The 24,246-nt window shown below is 54.9% G+C and overlaps 1 protein-coding gene across 1 annotated transcript in view; it reads left to right on the plus strand.

Moving 5' to 3' along the window:
* The window catches only part of RPH3AL (rabphilin 3A like (without C2 domains)), a 131,902-nt gene that overhangs the window by 9,536 nt on the left and 98,120 nt on the right, over window positions 1-24,246 (plus strand). Inside the window, exons 2-4 of the mRNA XM_030799804.1 lie at window positions 15,238-15,350; window positions 18,153-18,296; window positions 20,275-20,404. Coding sequence (XP_030655664.1) covers window positions 15,274-15,350; window positions 18,153-18,296; window positions 20,275-20,404 — 351 coding nt within the window. The 5' untranslated portion in view covers window positions 15,238-15,273. The remainder of the gene's footprint in view (window positions 1-15,237; window positions 15,351-18,152; window positions 18,297-20,274; window positions 20,405-24,246) is intronic.

Genomic DNA, 24,246 nt, shown 5'->3' on the forward strand with positions numbered 1-24,246 from the left:
TTACAGGCGTGAGCCACCGCGCCTGGCCTGATGTTGAGTCTTTTTTCATGTGATTTTTGGGCATTTGCGTATCTTCTTTGGGGAAATGTCTTCAAATCCTTTGCCCGTGTTTAAACGGAATTGTCATTTTGTTGTTGAGTTGTGAGAGTTATTTATATAGTGTAGATACTAGACCCTTATGAGAGACGTGGTTTGCAAATATCTTCTCCCATTCTATGGGCTGTCTTTTCACCTTCTCGATAGTGTCCTTTGATGGACAAAGTTGTAAATTATGATAAATTTACAAATTATGATAAAGTCGGCCAGTCACAGTGGTGTATGCCTGTCATCTCAGCTACCTGGGGGGCTGAGGTGGGAGGACCACTTGAGCCCAGGAGTTTGAGATGAACCTAAACAACACAGCCCGTGTCTCAAAAAAATTATGATAAAAAGTCCAATTTGTCTCTTTTTTCTTTTGTTGTGTATGGTGTCATCTATGAAATCATTGCCAAATCTTAGATGACACCAAAATATAGATGACACCTATTTTTTGGTGTCATCTAAGAAATCACTGCCAAATCTGAAGTCATGAAAATTTACCCTGACATTCCTTGTAAGAATTTCATAGTTTTAGCCCTTGTATTAGGTTTTGATCTGTTTGAGTTAAATTTTGCAATGGTGTGATGTCAGGGTCCACGTCATCCTTCTGCAGGTGGCTCTCTACTTGTTCCAGCAGATGTTGTTGAAAAGACTTCTTTCCCTGTTGTATGGTCTCGGCACCCTTGTTGAATGTCAGTTGACCACTGATGTATGGGTTTATTTCTGGGCTGTCAGTTCTATTCCAGTGCCACATGTTTTCACTACCATCTGGGCAGGAGGCACCCTGTTCTCAGGGAGTGTTTGGTCAGTAGGAGATGTCAGACACGTTCACCAGACACTGGGAAGTTCTGGGAAGAGGTAAAAACGGTGTGCTTATGAGGACGAGGCAGTGCTTGCTTCAGCTCGGGGCAGTGAGTGTGGAGTGTGGGGAGGCCTGGGCCTGGGCATGAGGGATGACACCAGGTGTGTGTTTGTCTGGAGACAAATTTGGCAAGGCAGGGTGGAGTCTGTGGATGGCCATGAACTCCCGGGCGAGGACGCTGGGCTTGATTTTGAGGTGTCTGGGTGGAGCAGGGCCTTTGGAGAGCCTGTCTGATGGCAGGATTGGCCGGGGTGACTGAGGAGGTCTGGGTGACACCTGGTTCAGGCAGTGGGTCTGGTGGGGAGCAGGGGCTGTCTTTGAAAATGCCCCAGGGCTCAGACACCAGCTCCTTTGTGCCTCTGCTCTGAGGGCCTAGGGTGGGACAACAGTGGCACTGGGGGCTGGTGACTGAGGTCCCACAGGCGTCGCACCTTACATCCCAGCCCCTGCCTGCTCCGGGAAACAGCCAGCCCGTCTCCTCTGCAGTCCCCTTCAGGCTGCCCCGGCCCAGTTCTTCTCCGAACTCCTGTTTGGCCAAAATTACTGCGCGACTCAGTTTCTGGGAACTCCGTGCTCCCCGCTGCTGGGTGCATGGCAGGTGCTTGGAGAATACCCGGCTTTCTGCTTTTGTTGGGCCTCACACCTGCAGGCACCGCACCTGTAGACACCACACCTGTAGGTCTCCCACCTGTAGACACCACACCTGTAGGCCTCACACCTGTAGGCCTCACACCTGCAGGCACCGCACCTGTAGACACCACACCTGTAGGTCTCCCACCTGTAGGCCTCACACCTGCAGGCACCGCACCTGTAGACACCACACCTGTAGGTCTCCCACCTGTAGACACCACACCTGTAGGCCTCACACCTGTAGGCCTCACACCTGCAGGCACCGCACCTGTAGACACCACACCTGTAGGTCTCCCACCTGTAGGCCTCACACCTGCAGGCACCGCACCTGTAGACACCACACCTGTAGGCACCACACCTGTAGACACCACACCTGTAGGCACCGCACCTGTAGACACCACACCTGTAGGCACCACACCTGTAGACACCACACCTGTAGGTCTCCCACCTGTAGGCCTCACACCTGCAGGCACCGCACCTGTAGACACCACACCTGTAGGCACCACACCTGTAGACACCACACCTGCAGGCACCACACCTGTAGACACCGCACCTGTAGGTCTCCCACCTGTAGGCCTCACACCTGCAGGCACCGCACCTGTAGACACCACACCTGTAGGCACCACACCTGTAGGTCTCCCACCTGTAGGCCTCACACCTGCAGGCACCGCACCTGTAGACACCACACCTGCAGGCACCGCACCTGTAGACACCGCACCTGTAGGCCTCACACCTGCAGGCACCGCACCTGTAGACACCACACCTGCAGGCACCGCACCTGTAGACACCGCACCTGTAGGCCTCACACCTGCAGGCCTCGCACCTGCAGGCACCGCACCTGCAACCTGATGCCTTGGGAGGAGGAGGGGGTAGAAAGCACCTGGGCTCAGCCCAGCTCCACTGGGCCAAACCGGGCACTTGGTGCCGGCTTATGGGGCCTTGGGCAAGTAGCTGCCCCTCTCGAGCTGGTTTCTTCTTTTCTAGAAGGAGTGATGGTCGTGTCATCCTCTGGGGCTTGTGATGATTCCAGTTGGTCAGCCAGTGGCGGGCACCTGGCAGGTGGGCAGCACCCATGGAGGCGGCTTCTTCCTCTCCCAGTTTGGTAGTGCAGGGTCAGGCTGGGCATGTGTAGGGATGTTTGTTAACTTGGGGGCCCCTCCTAGAGGCCCTGAAAACTCCTAGCTAAGTGCCAGTGGTTCTGTCTGACCCTTTCCCCTGCCCGTCTTCTCTGTAGCAAGCCATGTTCTGGTGTGGCCCCCACTGTTGCCTGAGCCCTCTGCTGGGCCCTTATGGGCACTCTTACTTATTTGGGGTCTTAGCCTCTGCCAGGAGAGTGGGGAGTGTGCAGAGAACCGGACAGCTGGTCCCAGGCAGGGCAGTGCCTAACCCTGGAGTTGCAACAGAGAAACGTCTGTTTGTGTTTCTGTGAGCAAGAGGAGACAGCTGGGCCCACAGATAGCAGGCGAGGTCAGCCGGGGATGGCCTTGGCTGCTGGCTGTAAGCAAACCCTGGCTGTGGTGAGGTGGGGGGAGGAAGGTTGGAGAAGTACCTGGCAGGACCGTGGAGAGCCACCTGGGAGCTGGAGTCTGGGCTGGGCCGTGCAGAGGCCGCTGGCGGAGGCAGGGGTGTGGGATGCTGCCCGCCGGGACCTGGAGCACCACCCTCAGCGCACCTGAGAACTCAGCACACCTGAGGACTCAGCACACCTGAGGACTGGGCCTTTTCCAAGCAGGTGAGGAGGAGTGAGCCTTCTTTTTTCCCCAGAAGCTTTTCTGCTTCATGGAGAGGGTTCTCTTGGGCTCCTTCAACAAGCAGCTCCCAGGTGGCAGCTAAGTTTGAATTTCATTTTCTCTTCTCTCTCTGTGTGGTTACCCTGCACATTTTTTTTTTTTTTTTTTTTTTTTTTTTGAGACAGGGTCTTGCTCTGTTACCGAGGCTGGAGTGCAGTGGTGCGATCATGGCTCACTGCAGCCTCCGTCTCCTGGGCTCAAGTGATCCTTCTGCCCAGCCTCCTGAGTATCTGAGACTACAGGTGCATACCACCACTCCCGGCTAATTTTTAAATTTTTTGTAGACGCAGGGTCTTGCTCTGTTGCCCAGGCTGGTCTCGAACTCCTGAGCTCAAACGATCCTCCTGCCTCGGCTTCCCAAGTGCTAGGGTTACAGGTGTCAGCCACCACGCCCAGCCTGGTTACCCTGCTGTCACCACCGCCAGCTCTGTGACTGCCTTGATACGGCAGTTCTGCCTACACTATTTCAGGCCTTTCAGAAAAGACAAAAGCAAGCTGTGCCTCTGGGGACACGTAGGCAGAGCTGTGGCTGTTAAAATCTGAGGGCTGGCACTTGAGATGGGGGAGAAGTAGGTTATTTCACGTCTCATTTGGGTTGGAGGCTTTGCAGAGCGTTTCTGCCTGGGAATGAGGACAGCATCAGCTGAAGAGATGAGCAGGGATGTGGGGTCCACTGGAGCGGGAGTTGCCGGTCATTAAAGATGCCCAAGGATTTACTTTCCAAGGTTAAAAAAGACCCACAGGATTAAGTGAAACCTCCTACATGTGCCCCATGCAGGGCCTTGCAGGGGTACAAAGAAAACCCCCGCCTGGCCCTGGAGCAGCGAGACTGAGCGGCTGGGCACGGGCCTGGTCCCTCGTCAGCATCCAGCGCGTGTTTGTTGAATGAACCACCACTGAAAGGTGCTGCTGTTGGTCCTGCCGAGGATAGGAGCAGACGCTTAGCTCTGTGACCAAGTGGGGGTGCCTCCTGGACGGGGTCCTGGGTGATTGTCCTGGATTGCTGCTGTTCAAAGCACACAGGCAAGGAAGGCTGCAGGAGTCTCAGCAGGGGCTGGAGGGTCCGTACAGAGCCCGTGTGTGGCAGAGGGACAGAGGCAGGTTAAGGAGGTGAGGGGTTCACACTGTTGGGCCTTAAATTCCAGGCCAGCGAGGCTGGGCCTTACCCCGTGAGGCACTTTTTAAGATAAAGTTTTATTGGCAGGCTGGGTGTCGCGGCGTACTCCCATAGTCCCAGCTACTTGGAAGGTTGAGGCAGGAGGATCATTTGAGCCAAGAGTTCGAGACCAGCCTGGAAAACAGAGCGAGACCCTGTCTTTACCAAAAAATTAAAAAATTAGCCAGGCATTTAGTTCTAGCGACTTAGGAGGCTGATGCAAGAATCACTGGAGCCCAGGAGTTGGAGGTTGCAGTGAGCTCTGACTGTGCCACTGCACTCCAGCCTGGGCAACAGAGCAAGACCCTGTCTCAAAAAAAGTTATTGGTGCACAGCTGATGTACATAGTTCCAGTGAGTGGCAAACTCTTGATGGTTATATTAGTCCCCTGAAGGAGTGCTGGACACCCATCATGTCTGGCCATCGGGGTAACAGGTGAAGGCCCCCTAGGATGCAGGCAGAATGAAATGCTGACAGGAGGGCAGTGGGCTCAATCTGAATGGGAGCCAGATGGGAGGAGCTGGAGAATTCCCAGGGGAGGTGGTTCTGGGCCACCCCCAGGTGGAGGAGGGAGACGGCGTGAACCAAAGGCGTTCCAAGTGAGAGGGTGCCAGAGACAAGGCTGGGCGGCTGCGATGCCTCAAGGTCCTGGTGGCTGGAGCACCAGTTTTGCAGAGGGGTGGCTGGTAGAGTGGAAGGGTGGTTTGTGCCAGATCGTGGACGGCCTTGAGGGCAGCTAGGGCTTTTTTCCTTAGTAGTGGGGAGGCACTGAAGGTTCTTGAGCAGGGGAATCACACGGCCTGACCCAGGCTGTAAGGATGACCTCTCTGGCTGCACATGAGGAGGGGTAACGGGGAGCCCCAGCAGGTTCCAAGGTAGATGAGGATTTGCCACTGTCCGGGCAAGACAGGAGGAGCATGGGAGCTGGGAGGAGGGGGCCGCCCCGGGCAGGCAGACCTGGCAGGGTGCCCGGGGACGGTGGAGTTGGAGGGAGGTTTGCCAGGCACTAGTTTCCCCGGGGCTCCTGTTTCAACTCCAGAATCCACTCGAGCCCGCTTGGTGCATAATCAGCCTGCAACGCTTCCGAGTGAGCGGTGCCTTTGGGGTTTGACAGGCCTTTGAGGCTCCCTCTCTGAGTCTCATCCTCCCAGCGCGGCCCGACAGGTGGAGGAAATGCTGACGTCTGGGCTCACCTTATCTTGCTGCTCTCCTCGTGTTTCCTGTATCATAGTAACAGAGCAGATGTCAGGGCTGTTGCTAAGGGTTCCCTTGGATATTAATACCTGTGTTGAACGAAGGGTTCCCACACGGTGTCTTCGAGGCCTTGGGAGGCACCGGCTTGGTGGCAAGTATTCTTTTATATTTGTCCCGGCTTCTTTTCCCTCCTTTAAACCCCCTCTCTCCCTGTCGCCCTGGCCTAGGCACAGTGCCCTGCGGGACGGCACACTCAGCAGCAGCAAATGTGCAGCCGTTCTTCCTTCACGCGGGGGGCAGACGTGACTAACAGATCACAGCAGCCTTTCCTACGGAGGCTGCAGGCAGCCTCCAACCCCTTTTCAACCCAGCCTTCTGGGCGCCAGCTCAGATTTAGCACTGGGATGAAGCCTCTCTTCCAGCCCTGCAGGGGCCACCTGTGAAGGTTCCAGGCCCTCTCCACGGGGTACCTGGTACTTCCTTTGGCACCTGGGAGGGGAGGGGAGTGGGTTTTGCTTGCTTCTTGTGTCTCCTGTTTGCCTCTCGTGTCTCCTGTTTGCCTCCCTCGTCTGGTCTTTTGGCCTTTCTACCACAGTGGAAAATCAAACTCTGAATAGTTCTGGACATTGAGGTCAGGGTTGGGATTTTATCTGCCAGATGCCATTTTTATCCTTTATACATTGCTGTGGCAACACTGCATGACAAGCATACCTGTCCAAACTTGGGGGTTTACGACCACCATTTATTACCCCTCCTCAGTCTATGGGCCGGCCAGGCAGTTCTGCCACTCTTGGCTGGGCCGTGCGTTTCATTCTAAGCATTGTGATTCAGTGGCTCAGAGGGCACCGGCCACCCCTGGTGTGGAAAATGCACTTGAGCCCTGTTTCTGTCGCCGACAAGAACTGGCATCCTGCAGCTGCTGGTGGCCCGTGTTGGCCTTCGCATGAGGGTGTCCCCCCTAGGCACAGCGACTTCCCCCAGCCCCTCCATCCGCTGCCTCCTTCCCGCCATCCGCCGCCTCCTTCCCACCGTCTGCCGCCTCCTTCCCACCGTCCGCCCTGCCTCATTTCCTTTATTCTCACTGTGGAGATGGTCTGTCCTGGACACCCACACCCTCATCCCCGGGCCTCCTTGTCACAGTCGCTCGGGGGTCACGGTGTGGCCGTGCCCTTGGGAATGCGTTTCTCTGGGGGTGTCTCATGCTCACGACTTCAAGGCAGACCCCAGCCAAGCAGATCCGCTGGTCTCAGGGGCTGCCGACGCTCACCACGGGTCGGACTTTGTGGCTGGGTGAAAGTGCGCTCATTCGTGCCACACCCTAGGGAGTCTGAAGGCTCCGTTGTATCAGTGAACGTGTCCCTGAAACAAGATCGAAGAGGTGAAAATGCCAGGGTGTGAGGTGGGGAGCGATCACGGCCCTGGAAGAAGGTGGAGCCGCACTTGCTGGGGTGGTGGCCTTGTCCCTGTCCCTGTCCCCCCACAGTGGACTGGCTGGCCCGGGGGGAAGGCGTGGGGAGAAGGAGCCACACTTGCTGGAGTGGTGGCCTCGTCCCTGTCCCTGTCCCTCCACAGTGGACGGGCTGGCCCGGGGGGAAGGTGTGGGGAGAAGGAGCTGCACTTGGGGTGGTGGCCTTGTCCCTGTCCCTGTCCCCCCGCAGTGGACGGGCTGGCCCGGGGGGAAGGTGTGGGGAGAAGGAGCTGCACTTGGGGTGGTGGCCTTGTCCCTGTCCCTGTCTCCCCACAGTGGACGGGCTGGCCCGGGGGGAAGGCGTGGGGAGAAGGAGCTGCACTTGGGGTGGTGGCCTTGTCCCTGTCCCTGTCCCCCCACAGTGGACGGGCTGGCCCGGGGGGAAGGTGTGGGGAGAAGGAGCTGCACTTGGGGTGGTGGCCTTGTCCCTGTCCCTGTCCCCCCACAGTGGACTGGCTGGCCCGGGGGGAAGGCGTGGGGAGAAGGAGCCACACTTGCTGGAGTGGTGGCCTCGTCCCTGTCCCTGTCCCCCCGCAGTGGACGGGCTGGCCCGGGGGGAAGGTGTGGGAGGAGCAGCCACACTTGGGGCGGTTGCCTTGTCCCTGTCCCCCCGCAGTGGACGGGCTGGAGACTCCGTGGGTGTTTGCCAGGCTTCTCTGAGGCAGGTTGTTTTGCCTCCGGATATGTTTTTCAAAGTCTGATACATGTTGGAGACAGACAGCTGCAGGCGGCTGGTGTTTTTCTCAGTGTGCTGTGGCTGTTGTGAGTTTTGGAAGGTCAGGGTCGAGCCGCAGTTTTCCTGGAGCGATGACTATGCTCACTGCTTCCTAATATGTACAGGGACGAGCTCCCAAGGCCTGTTTACGGGACCCTGTAGTCGGGTGGGGAACAGTCGGCTGGAGGGGTGTCATGTGACCAGCCCCAGCCACTGGGTCACTCAGGGCTCTCAAGCCAGTGTTGGCTTTACCAGCTAATGAGCTCACAAATGCTGTTAAGGAGATAGAAGCCTTCTTTAACTGTTTGCAAAGAAGAGGCCCTTTATTTTATTTATTTATTTTTTTTGTGAATAGAGGATCGCCTACCTTATTGAAACCATCTAGGCCGGGCGCGGTGGCTCACGCTTGTAATCCCAGCACTTTGGGAGGCCGAGGCGGGCGGATCACGAGGTCAGGAGATCGAGACCATGGTGAAACCCCGTCTCTACTAAAAATACAAAAAAAATTAGCCGGGCGTGGTGGCGGGCGCCTGTAGTCCCAGCTACTCGGAGAGGCTGAGGCAGGAGAATGGCGTGAACCCGGGAGGTGGAGCTTGCAGTGAGCCGAGATTGCGCCACTGCACTCCAGCCTGGGCGACAGAGCAAGACTCCATCTCAAAAAAAAAAAAAAAAAAAAAAAGAAACCATCTAATTGGAGATCTACAGATTAGGCTACCAAGACACAGCTGCCTCCAGCGGAATATTTGTAGTGGACAATTTTAGGTGCACTTTGGAGAGAGCAAGCATGAGGCCTGCAGCTGACAGCTTTGAGTGGCTGTGAACGTGACTATGGAAAAGATATCTCAGAAAATACACTTAAAAAATGTACTTCATTTCCCTTTTGGGAACTTGTCCTAAGGCAGTCATCAGAGATTTATCTCCCAGGATGTCCGCTGTAGTGCTGTGTGTAATAGAACAAAACTGGAAACAATCCGTGCGCTTCCAAACAGGGAGACGGTAAAGCGTATTGTATTCAGAATACTAAGTTATAGTTTAAAATCGTATTTTCAAAGACCTTTAATAATGTGGGAAAGTACATTGTGGTTTAAAAAACCAGCAAGCAGTGCATGCAGTAAGAACCCAATTTTATTTAAAAACCAGCAAGCAGTGCATGCAGTGAGAACCCAATTTTATTTAAAAACCAGCAAGCAGTGCATGCAGTGAGAACCCAATTTTATTTAAAAACCAGCAAGCAGCGCATGCAGTGAGAACCCAATTTTATTTAAAAACCAGCAAGCAGTGCATGCAGTGAGAACCCAATTTTATTTAAAAACCAGCAAGCAGTGCATGCAGTGAGAACCCAATTTTATTTAAAAACCAGCAAGCAGTGCATGCAGTGAGAACCCAATTTTATTTAAAAACCAGCAAGCAGTGCATGCAGTGAGAACCCAATTTTATTTAAAATGTGTACATAAATGCCCAGGAAAAGTTGGAAGGTGCTACATTAAGGTGTCAAGAGTCGCCATGGGGGTGGCTGACGTGTGAATTTAAGGTGTCTTCTCTTTAGGATCAAATATCCCACAGCCCCCAGGAGCGGCTACGCGAGGCTGCATAACGGCTGTGGCTGTGGCTGCGGCCTTTGTCTGCAGTGACTAACGCCCGGGGCGGTGAGCTCTAATGGCTGTCTCTGTGTCTGTAGTGATGTCTGCAGTGATGTCTGCAGTGACTAACACCCAGGGTGGTGAGCTCTCGACTTTAGAGAGAGAATTGCACCCTCCTGGAAGAAGGGGTTGTTTTTACAGATCTGTCTCAGGAAGTTGCCTGGGGCTGATGAGCCTCTGTCCCCTAGGAATTTTTCCGGGAAATTATCACCAGGCAACTCCTGTCCCCTTCCCTGTTCCCCTCGGGTCCTCCTAGTCCCTGTACTGCAGGGTTTTACAAGGGCTCGGGGACATCTGCCTGCCGGGTCGGCCAGCCCGAGTGCAGCCTCTGCTCAGCGTGTTGCCCGGCCGGGTCGAAGTAGCACCAGGAGGTCTCAGCTTCCCAGAGGAGGCTCCTGGGGGCACCAGCCCCTCAGCGAGGAGCGAGCTCAGCTGTCAGGTGGAGCTGTGGTGAGGCCGACTACCCCATGGGGAATGTTGAGGAACAAACGCCTGTGAGTCAGCAAGTCGCAGAGCCTGGTTAGAGCCCAGCTGTCTGCTCTGAGCATGTCTGCGTTGTTTTCTGAATTCTTCTTGTCTGGGAAAGCCACATGTCTCTGATGAAATGCGGTTGAATTAAATGGCTATTCCCTGAGCACCTACTTTGCAGCAGGCCCTGTGCGGGGCATCAGGGAGGGAGGGAAGGAGGAGGATGTAGGGACCCTCTAGGGTACCCACAGTCCAGCAGGGAAGGAGAAATGGAAATTTCATGTTGATAGAACTGAGGAATTCTGGGCGGGCTCCTGGGTGGAACGCCCACCCTCCCTGCGATGGGCCTGCCTTCCCCATCAGCAGCCTTGACCTGTGTGCTCATCGAATATGGTCCTGTACACACACACGCACACACACACACACGCCCCTCCTCCTCCAGCCTCTTACCTGTCCCAGCTGCTAGGACCTCAGAGACAGACCTGACCCTGGGGATGACGTCTCTAGTTTACCGAGGAAGTGGCCAGAGCTTCACCAGCCCCGTCCACAAAACCCCCTGCCTCTTCTCCCCAGACCAATTCCATCCTCCCTCCTGAATTTGGGGCTTTGCCTTCCCTGCTTTTCCACTCACCTTCTATAAGGCCCTATTTTGTTCCCTCATCAGTTTAATTTTTGTCCAGGACAAATGGTCTTACGTGAGTACAAGGGTGCAGTCTGTGTTTAATGCACAGGGCACTGCTCTTTGGAGTTTTCAGGACCCTGCTCTTAAGAGAGAAGGGCAGACTCCCTGCCCTCTGAGCCCAAGAGGTGAGTGCTGAGTGGTGGTGAGTATGGTTTACCCACTGGTGACGGGGGTGCCGGGCGCCGGGCCTGGGGGTCGGCTGGTGAGGCCTCCTTGCTGCCGAGTCAGGGAGCTGGCAGCCAGTGCAGGCTGACGAGGTTTGGAGAATTGAAGCTGGCTCCATGGGCATTTTCCCAAAATCTGCCTCCTCGAGTTGCCCTTCCTCTCCCACCATCTGTCCCGAGGTTGCTCCGTGCAAGTGAAGGACAGCTGTGCCTTCTGAGGTGCCAGCCATGGCCAGGGTGGGGGTGCACAGCCGTCCCAGAGCCGGGGCCTGAATTCTCCTGGGTTCTCATGTCAACCTTTGCTCAGGGCCACCCCGTGAATGTGGTCAGCCACAGACTTGCCATCAACGATGAATCTGCCCTGACGCTGCCCGTGGCCACAGCTCTGGAGGCGACGTCCTTCCGTCTCCCTTGATTTCTGCAGCACTTGGCTCTGTGGCTCCTCTGCCCTGAAGCTACAGCAGTGAGAAGGGTGGGGACATGGAGGACGCAGTTCTTGTGGCCTCGTCCTCCCTGTCCTGTGGACTGGGCTGGGGAGGGGCTCAGTTCCCACCTTCCACGTGGGAGCAGCCAGCAGCCTCCCTGCCTGCTGCCTGCCTCCCTTGCCTCCCTCATGTGACTCAGCAGGGTCCAAATCAGGCATTGAAATTGCACGAGGCGGTTGCTCCGGCCTGTCTCACAGCTCTGTTGGGTACCGATGGGGAAACTGAGGCTCAGGAAGACAGTTGACTTGTTCCTGGACTTCTAGTAAGTTTACATAAAAGCCAAAATTTCACAGATCTTTTTTTTTTTTTTTTTTTTTTTTTTGAGATAGAGTCTTGCTCTGTCACCCAGGCTGGAGTGCAGTGGCGCGATCTCAGCTCACTGCAACCTCCACCTCCCACGTTCAAGCGAGCGATTCTCCTGCCTCAGCTTCCCGAATAGCTGGTATTACAGGTGCGTGCCATCACGCCTGGCTAATTTTTGTATTTTTATTGGAGATGGGGTTTCTCCGTGTTGCCCAGGCTGGTCTCAAACTCCTGAGCTCAAGTGACCTGCCTGCCTAAGTCTCCCAAAGTGCTGAGATTACAGGCATGAGCCACCACGTGTGGCCTGCAGTATATTTTAATGTTTACTTTGAACAGAATAACGCTTTGCACACCCACGTGGAGCAGTGTGACTGCACAAGATAACTGAAGTTTTTGAAAAGCAAAGCAAACCATAGTGCTCTAAAGGCTGGGATGGGGCACTGAGTTAAAGTTGTTTGAGGACGGTGTCATTTTTGACTCTGTCTTTCCTTGCTTGTCCATTAGCCTCGTCTGGGAGAAGATTGAACCTACATCTGAGGAGGTCCCAGGCGATCTGGGCCTGGCCATGGGGTTTCCACACTTGGCTATTTGGGGTCTGGGCCTGTCCAGGTCTCTTTGCTGAGGCAGCCCACTGGGGAGGGTCAGGTCTGATCTGGAAGAGCAGGTGCCTGGAGGTGTCCGTGGCGTAGAGGGACCAGTGTGGTTCAGGTCGTGGCCTGGACCCTGTGTGGTCAGGTGGAGGCGGTCTGCATGTGGCCCCTGCTGGTCATCATGGAAATGGGTGGCACTGGCCTAGAAAAGCAGTTCTCCAAGCTGGCCCAGGCCTCTCTGGGGGTCCCCCAACACCCTCCCGGAGACCCACAGGGTCAGAAGTGTTTTCATAAGAATAGTAATGGGACTCTGGGTTTATCCTCTCACAAATGTACAGAAAAGGAGAAGTTCACTGATGTGGTTTCAGATGCCACATTTGAACTAATCTTTAAAAAATTACCATCTGTTGAGTTTGGGTGCAATATCAAAGAAAAATATTTACAATTTCTGGAAAGTAAAAAAAGTCCTCCTCTTCTCAGCCGTCATACGTATTTGTGAGGGTCTGGGTGTCCTTCAAGGACTTCAGCGAAACAACCTGTCACAAATGCGTGAAGGAAGAATCAGATATGAAGGTCCAGCTGTTTTTTGTGAAGCCAAACATTAAAAAGAGTTGTAAAAATGTAAAACAATCTCATTTGTCTAATTGCTTTTTAAGTGCGGTTTTTCATAAAATATGTAAATTATGTGAACGTCTAACGGGTATATTATTTTTAATGAATTAACAGCATTTTAAAGATTTTCTCAGTTTTAATTTCTAGTACGGTAACTATCAATGATCATAGCCCCTGTATTTTGGAGTTCTCAAGAATATATATATATATTTTGTTTGTTTGTTTGTTTTTTTGTTTTTGAGACAGAGTTTCACTCTTGTTGCCCAGGCTGGACTGCAATGGCGTGATCTTGTCTCACTGCAACCTCCGCCTCCTGGGCTCAAGCAATTCTCCTGCCTCAGCTTCCTGAGTAGCTGGGATTACAGGCGTGCGCCACCACGCCCGGCTAATTTTTTTGTATTTTTAGTAGAGGCGGGGTTTCACCACATCGGCCAGGCTGGTCTCGAACTCCTGACCTCAAGCAATCCTCCCGCCTTGGCCTCCCAAAGTGCTGGGATTACAGGCCTGAGCCACTACATCTGGCCTCAAGAATTTTTTGTGGCATTTTGTTGTTGTTTTTTGAGACAGTCTTGCTCTGTCACCCAGGCTGGAGTGCAGTGGCGCAGTCATGGCTCACGGCAGTCTCGACCTCCTGGGCTCAGATGATCTCCGGCTCAGCTTCCGGAGTAGCTGGGACCACAGGTGTGTACCACGCCCAGCTACTTTTTGTTCTTTTTGTTGAGACAGGGTTTCACCTTGTTGCCCAGGCTGATCTTGAACTCCTGGGCTCAAGTGACCTGCCTAGTCCAGCCTCCCAAAGTGCTGGGATTACAGGCCTGAGCCACTACGTCTGGCCTGTGAATGATTTATAATTCATTTTTTTCATGGTCTGTATTTGTGCTGAAGTTGTAATTCACATACCATAAGATTCACACTTTTAAAGGGTGCGATTCAGTGGTTTTAGCGTATTCACAAAATGTGTAACCATCACCACTGTCTAATTACAGAACATTTTTATCACCCCAGAAAGAAGTCCTGAACCCACTGGGAGTCTGTTCCCCTCTTCCCGCAACCGCTGACAACCACTCATCACCTTCCATCTCTCTAGATTTGCTTATTCTGGACACATCATATAGACAGAATCATACAAGACGTGGTCTTTTATGACTGGCTTTTCTTAGGATGTTTTAAAGATTCATCCATGTTTTAGCTGGTATTAGCGCTTCATTCCTTTTTATGGCCAAATAATAATCCAGTGTAAATAACAATCCAGTGTAAATAATAATCATTGTAAAGAATATTGTATGGATATAGCACATTTTCCTCATTCATCCGTTGATGGATATTTTGGTTGCTTCTGCTTTTTGGCTGTTGTGAATAGTGCTGCTAAGAACGTTTGTGTACAGGTTTTGGTGAGGACACGTGTCTTTGGTACTCTTGGGTGTGTAACTAGGAGTAGAGTTTCTGGCTCATATGGTAAGTCCGTGTTCAACATTTTGAGAAAGTGTCAAACGGATTTCGAACCTGGATCTTTTTTGAGAGTGTAAAGGGGTCCTGGGTTTGAGAACCACTGGCCTGGCTGGGATTAGACCAGGAGCGTGTGGATGGCTCAGGAGAACCCCTCAGCCTTGCTCTGGGATTGAGATACCCTCAGCCTCATCCCACACTCCCTTCAGAGTGCACGCGTGGCATCCTCATAATAGACCACCAAAGACGATCCTGTCCTTGGAGGCAAGGAGAAAGCCGGCCACACTCGACAGTGCACAGGTGAAGCCATCGGGGGTCCTGGAGCAGGGTCGCCTCCCTGCGGGATCCCCCGGTGCCATGCTCGTGGCGGTGTCTATGGACGGCACCCCTTGGCATGGTGCTGGGTGGCGGTCCTGGCTGTGGCTGCCACCCCTGCCCTCTTGCCTGCCCTCGAGGGCATTGTGATCATCGGTGTGAATCTGTTGGCGAATCTGTCGGGAAGGAGAGCCAGGTCCCTGGGTTTGGGAGAGGAGTAGGGTTTCCCAGGGTGATGTCTGGCCATCACCCTCTGGCCCAGCCCCTCCTGCTGGCCCCTGCTGTACTGGGAGGGGGCAGGGAGCAGATGGCCTCCAGGGCTGAGTTGAAAACTGCTAAGGGTGTGCCTGCTCTCTCCTTTCTGACTCTAACCCTTCGATGCCCTGCCAGTCATGTTCACTCTCGTCACTCGGCCACACGATCCACCTGGTCACCCTCCTAGAATCATGAGCCTTCTGAAGAGGAGCCTTGAGGGAAGAGTGTTTTGCTGGAGAGATGGTTCCCACAGTGAGGTTCCAGGCATCAGTGGGGACAGCGCATGCAGATGGGGTGGAGGGGCCTGAGGGCACAGAGACCCTGTCTGCCATCTGTACCCCAGCCAATGATGCACACTCTTTCTTCTTCCCTCCTTCATCTCAGATGTGACTCCCCACCCCCAGCCGGGTGCGCCCAGCCATGGCTGACACCATCTTCGGCAGCGGGAATGATCAGTGGGTTTGCCCCAATGACCGGCAGCTTGCCCTTCGAGCCAAGTGAGTACCTCGGGGGCCCCCCCGGCCTTCCCTTCCTTCTGCCTCCCTGCTCCTCTCCTGTCTTTAGCAAGATTCATGGCTGAGAGGTCACTAGGCTGAGGGATAGCAGGAAAACCAGGGCCAGGCGCAGTGGCTCACGCCTGTAATCCCAGCATTTTGGGAGACCAAGGCAGGTGGATAACTTGAGGTCAGGAGTTCGAGACCAGCCTGGCCAACATGGTAAAACTCCCGTCTCTACTAAAAATACAAAAATTAGCCCATTGTGGTAGTGGGCACCTGTAATCCCAGCTACTCGGGAGGCAGGAGAATTGCTTAAACCAGGGAGGCAGAGGCTGCAGTGAGCTAAGATTGTGCCATTGCACTCCAGCCTAGGCGACAAGAAAAAAGAAAGCCAGGACCCCCAAGGGAAGAAACTGGAAGGAAGGAACTAGCGAGATTCTCAGGAGAGCACGGAGAAGGCCCTGGGACAGCTTGGGGCTGGTTGTGCTTCAGCCTGAGGGGCAGCTCCTCCTCCATTGCAACAGACCTTGTTCCCCTGTCTGACAGTGCCAAGCACTTGGCTATGACTGGGCATCCAGAGATCAAAGGCTCCCTGTCTTAAGGGACTCCAAAAGGGCCCCTTCATCCTTCAACCCATGCCAATTATGGGAGCCAGCATGTCCCAAATGGAACCAAATTCAAAAAATTTGCAATTAGATGTTATGAGCCTGCAGGGGACAGAGCTGAAACATCAAAAGGGGGTGGAAAGATTAATTGGAAACGCCCCAGAAGAGTGGAGTCATGCGTGATTTGCAGGAATCTGCACCACAGTTAACTCGTCCCCTTCGCCAGGAGGGCTCGGCTCCTTCATGCGGCCCCCGCAGTGGGTGAGGTCGGTCCCTCTCCCTCTCTGTCCTCTGATGCCCACAGATGAAGTGTCCTCCCTGGCGGGGTAGGAGTTTCCAAGGAGAGCTCTGCCGCCGTGCTCTTGACGGGGCCCAGCGGGACTCCTGACCCTCCAGGGTTCCCTCCGGCTCTCCCTGACCTTGTCTGTCGCTCAGCAGCTGCCAAATGCTGTCGTAGCCCCTTTAGAAGAGAATGCTTTTATCCCCTCCCCTGGGGTGCACTGCCTTGTCGTGCCTGGCACAGTCTCTGGAAAGGAGACACGTACTAATATCTCCAGCTGCAGGGCCGGGAGCTGTGTCCCGCGGGACCCTCAGGGACGTCTGGGCTGCAGCTCGGGGCCCCCCTCAGTCCTCCAGCTGCCACCAGATGTTTTCTAACCTCCTATTATGTGCCAGGCACTGGCTGCACAGCAGTGAACAGGACCAACACGGTCTCTTAAAGCACAGGTGGGCAGAGGTGAGCATTATTTGAATAGTTACCCAGGTAACTTGCTTTGATGGTGATAACAGGCAGTGGGGACGTGGGTGAAGGTGTAACTTACTCCGGGGATCAGGAGGGGCTTCCCTGAGAGTGTGCTGCCTACACTGAGACCCAGAAGATGGATCAGTGTTAGATGGGAGTAGGAGGGAAGCGCTTCCAGGCAGAAGGAACGGCATGTGCAAAGGCCCTGAGGTAGAAGGAACAGGGCGTGTGAAGGTCCTGGCTGGAGGTCAGTGCGTTGTGAGTGGAAAGTGTGAAGGGTGGACAGTGTGGAAGGAAGATGGCGAGGTAGGCAGGGGCTGGGGCAGGGCCTGGTCCTCCAGAGGCTCACGTTCCGGAGGGGAGATGGAGGGTTTCATGTTGTCTCGTAATAATGTATCAGCCCAGTGAAGGTCGTACACCCAGGCCTTCCAGGAACTCTGAGAGTGGATTCTTTACCTGTTTTGGAGGGGATCAAGGAAAAGCCTCCAGGTGAAGGTCATGTGTAAAGAAGCCTTTAAAAAGAATAGGCCGGTTGCAGTGGCTCATGCCTGTAATCCCAGCACTTTGGGAGGCCGAGGCGGGCAGATCACCTGAGGCCAGGAGTTCGTGACCAGCCTGGACAACACGGTGAAACCCCATCTCTCCTAAAAATACAAAAATTAGCCGGGCGTGGTGGTGCACACCTGTAATCCGAGTACTTTGGGAGGCTGAGGCGGGTGGATCATGAGGTCAGGCATTTGAGACCAGCCTGGCCAACATAGTGAAACCCTGTCTCTACTAAAAATATAAAAAATTAGCCAGGCGTAGTGGCACATGCCTATGATCCCAGCTGCTCGGGGAGCTGAGGCAGGAGAATCGCTTGTACCTGGGAGGCGGATGTTACAGTGAGCTGAGATCATGCCATTGCACTCCAGCCTGGGTGACAGACCGAGACTCTGTCTCAAAATAGATATAGATAGATAGATTGATAGATTAGATAGATGGATAGATTAGATAGATAGATAGATAGAGAGATAGATAGATAGAGAGATAGATAGATAGATGGATAGAGAGATAGAGAGAGAGAGATAGATAGATAGATAGAAAGAATAGGAGTGAGAGGTGGACAGAGGATTTAGGGAGAGAGACAGGTGCCCCAGGTGAAGGGTGCAGCATGAGCCAAGGCCTGGGGACTGCACGAAGCCTAGAACACAAGGGAGCCGCTGGTGAGCTGAGAGGACGGCGCCGTGCGGGGAACGTGTGGGGGAAGGACAGGTGGGGCTCCCAGACGTGCAGGTTCTTCCTGGAGGTTGCAGCCCATCGATGTCAGGTGCCCTCCTCCCCCTGGCACACGGCACCTGGGCCGTCCACTGACTGTTCTGGGTGGGGAGGCGGGGGGCCTTGGTGGATGTGGTAGGGGCTGCCGGAGTTTGCACTGGGGAGGCCTCAACGCCGTCTGGGTTATTCCCTCTCGAGGCTGCAGACGGGCTGGTCCGTGCACACCTACCAGACGGAGAAGCAGAGGAGGAACCAGCACCTCAGCCCTGCAGAGGTGGAGGCCATCCTGCAGGTCATCCAGAGGGCCGAGCGGCTGGACGTCCTGGAGCAGCAGAGAATCGGGTGAGGCGGGGCCGGAGCCAGCTCAGTGGGAGGACACCAAGGGCTTTGGCACAAGCGCAGGGGACCGGGAGGCCGGCACTCTGGGTCCTGGTGCTGCTTTTCACCTCTGGGAGTGGGTCAGGAGGTCACTGACTCCAGCCCTTGCTGAGGGGTGCTCTGCCTGAACACCGGGAGTGTAACCCAGCCCGCTCTGTGAGACGGGGCTGCAAGCTGCTAGCGGAGGTGCGTGTCCCAGGCTGAGGGTGTGAATGAGCCTGGTGAAGCTCCCAGGGGCTGTTGGGCTGTGCACACCTGCAGGTCAGCTGTGGTTCAGCCAAGGGAGGGGTTCAGGTGGAGGCTGAGCCACAGGTCACCCCTCAAACGCTCCAGCAGGAGCCGCTCCCGGCTGGCTCTACCTACCTCTCCTGGCCTCCGACTCCAGCGCCCACCACAGCTCACTCTTCCTGCACTTTCATCGTGTCCTGGGTTTAATTACGAAAGCAATTCATACTTCCTAGAAAATCTGAAAAACACAGAAAAGCACAAGTAGGAAGACACAAATGCACTGGGCAGGAATTGATTTCATTCTGGCCTCCTACGTATCTTTTATCTTTTCTTTTTTTTTTTTTTGAGACAAGGTCTCACTCTGTCGTGTAGATTAGAGTGCAGTGGTGCAATCACAGATCACTGCAGCCTCAACTTCCTGGGCTCAAGCGATCTCCCCACCTCAGCCTTAAGTAGCTAGGACCGTGCACCACACCCAGCTATTTTTTATTTTTATTTTTGTAGAGATGGGGTCTCACAAAAAAAAACCAGCCTGTTACCCAGGCTGGTCTCGAACTCCTGGGCTCAAGTGATCCGCCTGCCTCAGCCTCACCAAGGGCTGGGATTTCGGACGTGAGCCACCCTGCCCGGCCTCCTTATCTTTATGGTGGGAAAAACAGGCCTGATGGCATGGCTCATTCTTCAGCTGCGAGTCCAAGTGTTCTCCGAGAGCCTTCGCTGGTCCCCATGGAACATGCCACTGTCCCTCAATGTCCCTCACCCTCCCTCCCCCTACCTCCCCCTCCTCCCCTCAATCGCCTCCCCCTCCCTCCCCCTCCCTCCTTCAATCTCCCTCCCCCTCCCTCCCCTCATCTCCCTCCCCCTCCCTCCCCCTCCCCTTCAATCTCCCTCCCCTCCCTCCCCTCAGCCTCCCTCCCCCTCCCCCCCTCCCTCCCCTCCCTCCCCTCAATCTCCCTCCCCTCCCTCCCCTCAGTCTCCCTCCCCCTCCCTCCCCTCATCTCCCTCCCCCTCCCTCCCCTCAGTCTCCCTCCCCCTCCCTCCCCAGTCTCCCTCCCCCTCCCTCCCCTCAGTCTCCCTCCCCCTCCCTCCCTCATCTCCCTCCCCCTCCCTCCCCTCAGTCTCCCTCCCCCTCCCTCCCCTCATCTCCCTCCCCCTCCCTCCCCTCATCTCCTCCCCTCCCTCCCCTCAGTCTCCCTCCCCCTCCCTCCCCTCAGTCTCCCTCCCCTCCCTCCCCTCAGTCTCCCTCCCCCTCCTCCCCTCAATCTCCCCCCTCCCTCCCCTCAATCTCCCTCCCCCTCCCTCCCCTCAGTCTCCCTCCCCCTCCCTCCCCCTCCCTCCCCTCAGTCTCCCTCCCCCTCCCTCCCCTCAGTCTCCCTCCCCTCCCTCCCCTCAGTCTCCCTCGCCCTCCCTCCCCCCACTATTTCCATTTCATAGCGCTGCTCTCTATCTGAAACCAGTTTGCTTGTTTTCTTGCTTATGAATTTTCTTCCTTATTGAAGGTAAGTTCCATGAGAACAGGGACCATGTCTGTCTCTGGCTTGTTTACTACAGTATTCCCAGTGTCTGATGAATCATAGGTGCTCAATGAATAGTTGGTGAGTGAATGAAGGATCCGCTGTTATCCAGGGGAAGGGTGGGGCAAGGAACAATATCCCAGGTGAGGGGACAGCACATGTGGCATACATTCCCTCTGACTCTGTGTCCTGTGCTGCAGGCGGCTGGTGGAGCGGCTGGAGACCATGAGGCGGAACGTGATGGGGAACGGCCTGTCCCAGTGTCTGCTCTGCGGGGAGGTGCTGGGCTTCCTGGGCAGCTCGTCGGTGTTCTGCAAAGACTGTAGGAAGGTAAGACCCTGCTCTGGCCCTGCCATTCTGGCTTCCCAACCTGGACCAGCCCTGCTGCTCTGTGGCTTTGCATCCTGGCTCCCAGGAGTGTGTATGTCTGCACTGGGCATGTGGTATCCTCTGCCTCTTGGCAAGAAGCACTAAGACTTAAAAATCAAATGGCCTGGCGTCTAGGGCCAGCTCTGGGTCTCAGCTGGGATGTATCTTCTGGCCCTTCTGGTAGATTCACACCCCAGCCATGACACCCAGAGCTGGTGTTAGAAGTCAGGGTGCGAATCTAGCTCTTCTGCTATGACCTCAGAAAACTTGTTTAATATCTCACACCTGATGTTCCTCAATCTGTAAAATATGGTCATGATACCATGTACCTCACCATGATATGAGGATTAAATATTCTTTTTTTTTTTGAGACGGAGTCTCACTCTGTTGCCCAGGCTGGAGTGCAGTGGCGCGATCTCGGCTCACTGCAAGCTCCGCCTCCTGGGTTCACGCCATTCTCCTGCCTCAGCCTTCCCAGTAGTTGGGACTACAGGCGCCCGCCACCACGCCCAGCGAATTTTTTGTATTTTTAGTAGAGACGGGGTTTCACGGTGGTCTCGATCTCCTGACCTCATGATCTGCCCACCTCGGCCTCCCAAAGTGCTGGGATTATAGGCGTGAGCCAACGTGCCTGGCCAAGGATTAAATATTCTTAAATGCAAAACTCTTAAAACCTTGCCTGGCACGTAGGCAGTCAATAAATGTTATCATCTCCAGAATATATTAAGGCAATAAGAAAAAAATGTTTTTAGTTGTTATTAGATAAATCCTATTTTCCTCAAGGCCAAGCAGTATGCTGGGATTACACTTTCTGTTCCATTGATCTGTTTCTGTTGATCCCTGGTTACTCGAAGAAGGATCTTTGCAGGGAGATCAAATTGATTTTCTCCTTATACTAAATTGTGCCACGTATTAAATTGTTTCGTATTGAGTCTAGGACTTTTTAAATATAACTTTTAGTTTTTTCTGGAGTTTTGACTTGCCTTTCTTTTCCTTATTGCTGAGAGAATAATGTGCCTTCTAATCCTCAACATAGTTAGCATCTTAATTTTACTATCATATGGAGGCTATTTTTTTTTCCTGGCGTAAACCCTTCTAGATTCTTATTCCTGCTCCTCCTAGGCTGGTAGCTGCACAGCTATTATAATTCCCTTTGCTGCCCTCCTAGGTGAGAAACACTGATCTCAAGAGACCATGTCTTCCTTTTTTTTTGTTTTCACCTTAGTTTTGCTGGAACCCATCCTCAAGTAACTTCCATGTGCTAGTCATGTTTCCCCCGCCCCCCAGAGGCAGAGTCTCGCTCTGTCACCCAGGCTGGAGTGCAAATGGCGCAATCTTGGCTCACTGCAACCTCTGCCTCCAGTTTCAAACGATCCTCCTGCCTCAGCCTCCCGAGTAGCTGGGATTACAAGTGTGTGCCACCATGCCCAGCTAATTTTGTATTTCAGTAGAGACAGGGTTTCACCAGGCTGGTCTTGAACTCCTGACCTCAGGTGATCTGCCCACCTTGGCCTCCCAAAGTGCGGGATTACAGGTGTGAGCCACTGTGCCTGGCTGCTAGTCATGGTTTTAAGACTGGAGTTATTGTACTGAAGAAGACAGAGAAGGAATTTTCTTGGGATGATATTGGGCGAGGGAACTAAAAAACAAGTAATGATCAAATAAACAAGATGATGTCAGGAAATAACCCTGGGAAGAAATAACAGAGTGGAAGATGGAGGATGGAGGATGGGGAGGGGTGGGAAGTGTTGAGAGGACCGGGAAAGATGGAGAAGTTAAAAGAAGTAAATGTGGACGTGGAACATGGAGGCCATTGGCAACCTTGAGGGCATTTTTAGGGGCATTCAAAAGCTGGATGAGAAAACCAAAGGTGCAGTGAGGTTAATCTGCCAATTAATAAGGAGGAAAGCCAGGATTTCAGCTATCTCATTTTTTTTTTCCTGCTTTTGTCATATGTGGTAAACTGGGTGGAGGAAGGTGGATTAACCGGCCCAGAAATACTGGAGGGGAGATGGGGGCCTGGGTGTCAGGCTGTGTACTGGCTCCTCCTTTGGCCCTGCCAAGGCCCTGGACTACAGGTCAGTGGAGGTGGCGCAGGGACTGCAGGTCAGTGGAGGTGGCGCAGGGACTACAGGTCAGTGGAGGTGGCACAGGGACTGCAGGTCAGTGGAGGTGGGGGCGCAGGGACTGCAGGTCAGTGGAGGTGGCGCAGGGACTACAGGTCAGTGGAGGTGGCACAGGGACTACAGGTCAGTGGAGGTGGCACAGGGACTGCAGGTCAGTGGAGGTGGCGCAGGGACTGCAGGTCAGTGGAGGTCGGGGCACAGGGACTACAGGTCAGTGGAGGTGGCACAGGGACTGCAGGTCAGTGGAGGTGGCGCAGGGACTGCAGGTCAGTGGAGGTGGCACAGGGACTGCAGGTCAGTGGAGGTGGGGGCGCAGGGACTGCAGGTCAGTGGAGGTGGGGGCGCAGGGACTGCAGGTCAGTGGAGGTCGGGGCACAGGGACTACAGGTCAGTGGAGGTGGGGGCACAGGGACTACAGGTCAGTGGAAGTGGCACAGGGACTGCAGGTCAGTGGAGGTGGCGCAGGGACTACAGGTCAGTGGAGGTGGCGCAGGGACTACAGGTCAGTGGAGGTGGCGCAGGGACTACAGGTCAGTGGAGGTGGCACAGGGACTGCAGGTCAGTGGAGGTGGGGGCGCAGGGACTGCAGGTCAGTGGAGGTGGGAGCACAGGGACTGCAGGTCAGTGGAGGTGGGAGCACAGGGACTACAGGTCAGTGGAGGTCGGGGCACAGGGACTACAGGTCAGTGGAAGTGGCACAGGGACTGCAGGTCAGTGGAGGTGGAGGCACAGGGACTGCAGGTCAGTGGAGGTGGGGGCGCAGGGACTGCAGGTCAGTGGAGGTGGCGCAGGGACTACAGGTCAGTGGAGGTGGCGCAGGGACTGCAGGTCAGTGGAGGTGGCGCAGGGACTACAGGTCAGTGGAGGTGGCGCAGGGACTACAGGTCAGTGGAGGTGGCGCAGGGACTGCAGGTCAGTGGAGGTGGAGGCACAGGGACTACAGGTCAGTGGAGGTGGCGCAGGGACTACAGGTCAGTGGAGGTGGTGCAGGGACTACAGGTCAGTGGAGGTGGCGCAGGGACTACAGGTCAGTGGAGGTGGCACAGGGACTGCAGGTCAGTGGAGGTGGGGGCGCAGGGACTGCAGGTCAGTGGAGGTGGGAGCACAGGGACTACAGGTCAGTGGAGGTGGGGGTAAAGGGACTACAGGTCAGTGGAGGTGGCGCAGGGACTGCAGGTCAGTGGAGGTGGGGGCACAGGGACTGCAGGTCAGTGGAGGTGGCACAGGGACTACAGGTCAGTGGAGGTGGGGGCGCAGGGACTGCAGGTCAGTGGAGGTGGCGCAGGGACTGCAGGTCAGTGGAGGTGGGGGTAAAGGGACTGCAGGTCAGTGGAGGTGGGGGCACAGGGACTGCAGGTCAGTGGAGGTCGGGGCACAGGGACTGCAGGTCAGTGGAGGTGGCGCAGGGACTGCAGGTCAGTGGAGGTGGGGGTAAAGGGACTACAGGTCAGTGGAGGTGGGGGCACAGGGACTGCAGGTCAGTGGAGGTGGGGGCACAGGGACTGCAGGTCAGTGGAGGTCGGGGCACAGGGACTGCAGGTCAGTGGAGGTGGGGGCACAGGGACTGCAGGTCGGTGGAGGTCGGGGCACAGGGACTGCAGGTCAGTGGAGGTGGGGGTAAAGGGACTACAGGTCAGTGGAGGTGGGGCACAGAGACTTGGGAATGGCCAACTTGCA

The sequence above is a fragment of the Nomascus leucogenys genome, chromosome 19 (assembly GCF_006542625.1).
Source record: "Nomascus leucogenys isolate Asia chromosome 19, Asia_NLE_v1, whole genome shotgun sequence".
Lineage (NCBI taxonomy): Eukaryota > Metazoa > Chordata > Mammalia > Primates > Hylobatidae > Nomascus > Nomascus leucogenys.